The sequence below is a fragment of the Erinaceus europaeus genome, chromosome 12 (assembly GCF_950295315.1).
Source record: "Erinaceus europaeus chromosome 12, mEriEur2.1, whole genome shotgun sequence".
Lineage (NCBI taxonomy): Eukaryota > Metazoa > Chordata > Mammalia > Eulipotyphla > Erinaceidae > Erinaceus > Erinaceus europaeus.
Window position 1 is genome coordinate 68,478,834 of NC_080173.1, and position 6,969 is coordinate 68,485,802.

The window sequence follows — 6,969 nt, forward strand, 5'->3', positions numbered from 1 at the left end:
ATGTGGGGGGCCAGGCGGTAGCGTAGCAGGTTAAGCACCTGTGGCGCAAAGCGCAAGGACTGGAGTAAGGACCCCAGTTCAAGCCTCTGGTTCCCCACCTGTGGGGGCAGGGGGTCACTTCACAATTGGTGAAGCAGGTGTCTTTCTCTCCCCCTCTGTCCCCATCCTCTGACTTCTCTGTTCTATCCAACAACAATGACAGCAATAACAACAACAATAATAAACAACAAGGGCAACTCAAGGGAAAAAAATGACCTCCAGGAGCAGGGGATTTGTAGTGCAGGCACCGAGCCCCAGCAATAACCCTGGAGGCAAAAAAAAAAAAAAAAGAAGAAGAGAAGAGGGAAAGAAAAAAAAAAAAGAAAAAATTGTGTACGTCAACTTAAAGATGTGCAAGACATGCAGCCCAGACACCATGTTTCTCCCCGCGCTGTCGGAGGGCAGTAGACAGAACTGCAGTCAGTTTGGAGCCACCGCGTCCAGAGAGGAGGCCGGGATGAGTGGCTGGAGTCTAAGGATCTTCATCTTGATCATTCTGGGGTGTCTGTCTCTAGAATTGGAGCTGAGGGAAACAGAGAGGGAGGACAGGTAGGGAGCTTCAAGTCAGGAGACTGTTACCATATTCTTGGTGAGACCTGGAAGAGCAGGGGAGTAAGAGATGCTTTGAAGGGAAAAGCGGTCACCAGTTGGTAGCTGGCGAGGCAGCCCAACAGCTGAAATCACTTTGGGATTCTTAGATTGGAATAATCCCTTACTCACATTCTCTCTCTTCTATACAATATTTTAAGAACCCAGACCACTCATCTTTCCAAGTTGCTTTGCCACAAACAGCTGCATATGTTTGTCAGCTTTGCCCACCTGAGTGTGAAATGATGTTCTATCAAAACACGGGTTTCAGCATTTCACTCTCTGCTCCTGACATGTGAACCCTGCTGCGGACAGTAACTGCTGCCTTGGCCCCGGCGCTGCGCTGAGATTGCAGCACAGAGTGGAAGCATTTGCTCAGTGGTAATGATGGGGTCTGGTGCAGGCAAGCAAGGCAGGCTTGGAAAGGATATGATTGTGAAGAGCTAAATAGCATTGTGCTCCTGCTCCTCTCATCACACGTTGCAGCCTTAAAGTCATACTGTCCTTTTTGTCATGGTGACTCTCCCCTAATGCCTTTTAATTTGTCTGTTGAAATGGCTAGAGAGACTGGTTCTTATTGGCAGACAGACAGGGCCTTGCTGTCTTTTGTGATGGAGCTGGTGATTTGGAAGCAACTGCCTTTGGAAGTGAGGCTGCCTGCCACTCATTTGCATTTGGTCTGAAGCTGCCTTCCACCTTTGTGCCGTCTGGGGGCCCAGGCTGGCCAAGGGCAGTCAGGCAGATGTATGTAGCAGAGGAACAAAAGAGCCAAAGGGGCTCAGGGTGAACCCTCATCCTTTGTCTGTGGGCCATGGGGCTGGTATGTAGTTCCGTGTTAGGGGACCAGTGAATCTGCAGGGGAAAATTCCTGTAATGTTGAGACCCACTGTTTCCTGGCTTGCGCTTTCTTTTCAAGCCTGTGTTTCCCAGCAGGATAAGGTTAGTTTACATTTTATAGTTTTCATTTGAAAAAAAAAGTCAAAATGCTATTTCCATTGCTGGATTTTAAGATACATATATTTGGTGCTGGGGAGATAGCATAAGGTTAAGCAAAAAAAGACTCTTAGTACTTGAGGCATGAAAAGGCCCAAGTTCAATTCCCCCACACTATCTTAAGTCAGAACTGAGAAAAGAAAAGAGAGAGAGAGAGTGTGTGTGTGAGTGTGTGTATTTGTGAGATTTGTGTGTATTTGTGAGATGGAGAGACCAAAACACCACTCTTGACATACATGGTACTAGGGATTGAGCCCAAGACTCCATACATACAAGTCCTTGTCTTTCAAAGTGAAATATGCTGCTGATGGTCACATCCAAAGTGCATCTTTAAGGCGAGAGAATCAGCTCAGCTGAGGGCACATTAGACGCTGATGTCCGAGGTTCCCCTCTCCAGTCCCTAACACCACGTGCACCACCACAGCGGCGCTCTAGCTTCTTTCTTTCCTCTTTTCTGCCTCATGTGACACTCTCATATTTATTAAGTAAGAAATAAATATTTTAATTTTAAAAAGAGGATGCTTTTTTCTTTCTGTTACTAGGGATATCTATCATTGGGCTTAGTCTATGTCTCTACAGACTCCACCACTCCTGGTGGCGTGTTTTGGGTTTTTTTTTCCTCCTTTATTAGGGAATTAATTTTTTAATTTATTTATTTATTTATTAATGAGAAAGATAAGAGGAGAGAGAGAAGGAACCAGACACCACTCTGGTACATGTGCTGGTGGGGATTGAACTCAGGGCCTCATGCTTGAGAGTCCAGTGCCTTAGCCACTGTACCACCTCCCGGACCATGGGAATTAATGTTTTATAGTCTACAGTAAATATAGCAGTTTGTACATGCATAACATTTCTTAGTTTTCCACATAACAATACAACCCCCAGTAGGTCCTCTGTCATCCTTTTCCAGGACCTGTACTCTCCCCCGGATCAAGCCCAGAGTCTTTTACTTTGGTGCAATTTTTTTTTCTTTCTTTCTTTCTTTCTTTCTTTCTTTCTTTCTTTCTTTTTTATTGCCACCAGGGTTACTCCTAGGGCTTGATGCCAGCACTACAAATCCACTGTTCCCTGTGGCCATTTTTTCTTTCTTTTTTTTCTTTCCTTTCTAATTTATCTTAGATAAGACAAATAGAAATTGAGAGAGGAAGGGGGAGAGAGAGAAGAGAAAAAAAAAAGACCCTTATAGACCTGCTTCATTGCTCATGAAGTGGACCCCTGCAGGTGGGAGCAGAGGCTCAAGCCTGGATCCTTGAGCTTAATAGATGCTCTTAACTGCCTTGCCCAGCCCACGTCTGTCTATCTATCTATCTCCCTTCTTCCCTCTCTCCCTCCCTCCCTTTCCGTCTTGATACAAGGTGAGAGACATGGGGAGGTAAGACAGAGAGTCATTACAGCATTGCTTTACTGCTTATGAAGTGCCCCCCATAGACATTGTCATGTGGGGACAGGGGCTTGAACCCAGATCCTTGCAGCTGGTAGTGTGTGTACTCTTAAGCCACCACCCAACATCCTAAACATCTTTTTCACAATCTGTTATTAGTGATTTAATAATGATTGACAGAATTGTGGGATAAGAGGGGTACAGTTCCCACCACCAGAGTTCCATATCTTCTCCCCTCCATTGGAAGCGTCCCTATTCTTTATCCCTCTGGGACTCTGGACCAGTGATGATCTTTATGGTGTGCAGAAGGTGGAAGGTCTGGCTTCTGTAGTTGCTTCTCCATTGACAAGTTGATCCATACCCCCAGCCTGTTTCTGTTTTTCCCTAGTGGGGCAGGGCTCTGGGGAGGGAGGGAGGGGTTCCAGGACACACTGGTAATGTCTGCCCAGGGAAGTCAGGTTGGCATCATGGTTGTATCACAGCTTGGTGGCTGAAAAGCATTAAGATATAAAGCAGAACAAATTGTTTAATAATCAGGAACCTAAAAGTAAGAATATAGCAGTTGAGATTTGGGGATCTTCATGATGGAAGAAGCTAGGAAGTCTAAAGTGTGTTTGGCTGTCACAGGTGATACAGTGGTTTGATTAAAGCATTGAACTCGCAAACATGAGGTTCTATATCACATGTGCCAGAGTGATGCTGTGGTTCTCTTTCTCTTCCTCTGCTCTCTCATTAATTCATAAGTAAAAGATTTTTTTAAAGCCTGATTTGTTAACAAGATGGCAAGGTGTAATATATGATTAGATCTTGGAAACATAAAATGGAGCAGGCACAGCTTTTCAAAGAATCACTTACCCTCTCAGCTTAGCCCTTCCTCTCATGAGGGCTAGTGGCTCGGCTCGCTGCAGAGTGCCACTGAGGACTGCTGTCTCTCCAGGATGTTTAGCTTGCTTTGAACCTTGTCACTCCTCATATATCTGCAGGGAGAATCTGCCCTATGTTCACAGAAAGAATATTCTGGAACTTCTGTCACAGAGAGGAAGGGTCCTTTCCCTACCCCTCCTACTCTTAGATTTTCCAGGCCTTGACAGATGACTGTGTGTGTGTGTGTGTGTGTGTGTGTGTGTGTCTTATATTTAGTAGCAGTAACAGGTTAGAAGTGATCGTTTATTTTATTTTCAGGGACCCTGAAAAGTTGTAGGTTTTGTTAATATCAAAGCTTAAATTTAGCAATAAATTAGCCAATCGAATTAGTTACTAGAATGAACCTACAGGAAAGGGACCTGCTGGGGAGTAAGGAAGAGCCTTGTTTCCACCACTGAGCAGCAGCACATGTGAGAGTGATTGGAATCTTGTTGCTGGGTCATTTTCATTGTTTTTCAAGTACTGCCAAGTCCAAGAAAATGTATGAAAACTAAATTATATCCCCCTACATCCCATGTCTGATTGAATCCTCGTCGCACAGCAGTCTCATACATCCTATTAAAATATTCAATCTTGTTTTCTTACTTGAAGAGAGCCTGTCTGTAAAGGGCAAACTTACAGAAAACTCATTCCCTAGAGACAGGGTATCTAGCCACACTGGACTATTTACATATTTTACTATTTGATTGGCTTCTTCTAGCTCTTTCCTTCTTTTGTATTTGTGAAGAGTGGTGGAGTGCATTTTTTAATTGAAATGGCAGTATTTTCAGTGGAAGAAACAGCCCCTTAGTTCTTTTCTAACCTTGAAAAGCTAACCAGTGTGCTAACCAATTTGTTCTGTTTGTCTTCTAGGACAGAGTTATTCCGATCTCTTTTTGGCCAACTCAACCCTCCTGATGAAGCCCTGCGGGACTGACAGCACCACCTCTCCTGCCTTGGGCCTCAGGCACAACCTCTGAGCACCTGGCGCTGGGCTAGCTGGGTTGGCTACTCAGCCAGTCCCACAGTGCAGGAAACCAATAGCCTACGGGGCTGAGCTAGCCAGAAATCCCCAGGAAAATATGCTGCTCAGAACACGTGCCTAATACATCCCAGGAATCCTGGCAGTAAGTGTCAGTATGTCTAGTGCTGCGATGTACAAAAGACCTACCCACCAAGGTCCTTTAACCATCACAAATAAAAAGCACTGTTCCTGCTACCTCCATTGTGTGTTTGTTGTTTTTGTACATTTTTTTATATTTATTTATTTATTCCCTTTTGTTGCCCTTGTTGTTTTATTGTTGTTATTGATGTCATTGTTGTTGGATAGGACAGAGAGAAATAGATAGAGAGGAGGAGAGAAAGACAGACACCTGCAGACCTGCTTCACAGCTTGTGAAGCGGCTCCCCTGCAGGTGGGGAGCCAGGGGCTCGAACTGGGATTCTTACACCAGTCTTTGCACTTTGCACCACCTGTGCTTAACCCACTGCTCTACTGGCCGACTCCCTCTTTTTTTTGTTTTAATATTTATTTTATTTTCCCTTTTGTTGCCCTTGTTGTTTTATTGTTATAGTTATTGTTGTTATTGATGTCGTTGTTGGATAGGACAGAGAGAAATGGAGAGAGGAGGGGAAGACAGAGGGGGGAAAGAAAGACAGACACCTGCAGACCTGCTTCACCGCTTGTGAAGTGACTGCCCTGCAGGTGGGAAGCTGGGGACTCAAACCAGGATCCTTATGCCATTCCTTGTGCTTTGCACCATGTGCACTTAAACCACTGTGCTACCTCCCAACTCACCCCTTTGTGTGAGTTCTTAAACAATACAGGGTAATTCTGACTTAGAGCTCTGGAAGCATGGTAGGTTTGTTGGGAGTATTTTCTTCCTTCCTTCCTTTGACCAGATGACCTCCTTATACAATACAAAATTTCACAGGGGAGTTGGGCAGTAGCGCGGTGGATTAAGCGCACATGGCACAAAGGCAAGGACCGGCATGAGGATCCTGGTTCAAGCCCTCAGCTCCTCACCTGCAGGGGAGTCGCTTCACAGGTGATGAAGCAGGTCTGCAGGTGTCTGTCTTTATCTCCTCCCTCTCTGTCTTCCCCTCCTCTCTATATTTCTCTCTGTCCTATCCAACAACAACAGCATCAATAATAAAATAAAATTTCACAGAAAGAATCATTCTCGAAATGCATAGTGCTTTTTATCATAGTAAAGAAAAAAAAAGCCTACCCCCTAGGAGATTATAACTGGAGGCATTTGTCTACTTTTCACTGAATACAATTAATTCCCAACTTTTCTGTTTTCTCTTTTCACCCATAAAGATCTTCCTTCTCTCACCAAACCTAAGTCACTTTACTGAGGTCATCTCTGGTGTAAATCTAGCAAGAGGAAATGATTCACTTGTTTTTCATCCAAAGGTCAAAAGCTGGAAATTAAATCCCCATAAGGGGGATTTATTGGCCTGCTGTGGTCAATATGCATTGGAGGTTACCTTAAGTAATGTGTGTGGAAGAGCTACGACAGTGCAAGACTGACCATCTCTGAGATCTTTTTTTTTAGAGCCCTAGACTCTTAGGCTTGTTGAATCCAAGTAACAAATGCAGTTGTAGTTAATAATTTGACATCAGTTTTGGAAGGCAGGTTTTGATATTGTTTTAAATGTCAAAACTCAGTGACAGATTTCTGTGCCTGGGAACCCCGTGTATCATTGACTTGGTGTCTGGGAACTTGTGCACAGTCCCTGAAGGCTGGACAAATGCACTGAGTCCTGAGAGTGATCTGTATCTTAGTTTAGTATTAACACCAGCGTGTCTGCTGAGGGAAGGAGGGTTTTTCTATCATTAATTGGACCTTAGTCTGTGGTGATTTTTTTTTTAATGTTTATTCCCTTTTGTTGCCCTTATTGTTTTATTGTTGTAGTTATTACCGTTGTTGTCATTGTTGGATAGGACAGAGAGAAATGGAGAGAGGAGGGCAAGACAGGGGGAGGGAAAGATAGACATCTGCAGACCTGCTTCACTGCTTGTGAAGTGACTCTCCTGCAGGTGGGGAGCTGGGGGCTTG

The 6,969-nt window shown here is 44.4% G+C and overlaps 1 protein-coding gene across 1 annotated transcript in view; it reads left to right on the top strand.

Annotated features, from left to right (window-relative positions):
- The window catches only part of AATF (apoptosis antagonizing transcription factor), a 106,841-nt gene extending 101,723 nt beyond the window's left edge, over positions 1-5,118 (top strand). The window contains exon 12 of the mRNA XM_016185488.2: positions 4,778-5,118. Coding sequence (XP_016040974.2) covers positions 4,778-4,841 — 64 coding nt within the window. The 3' untranslated portion in view covers positions 4,842-5,118. The remainder of the gene's footprint in view (positions 1-4,777) is intronic.
- The last annotated feature ends 1,851 nt before the right edge of the window (positions 5,119-6,969 follow it).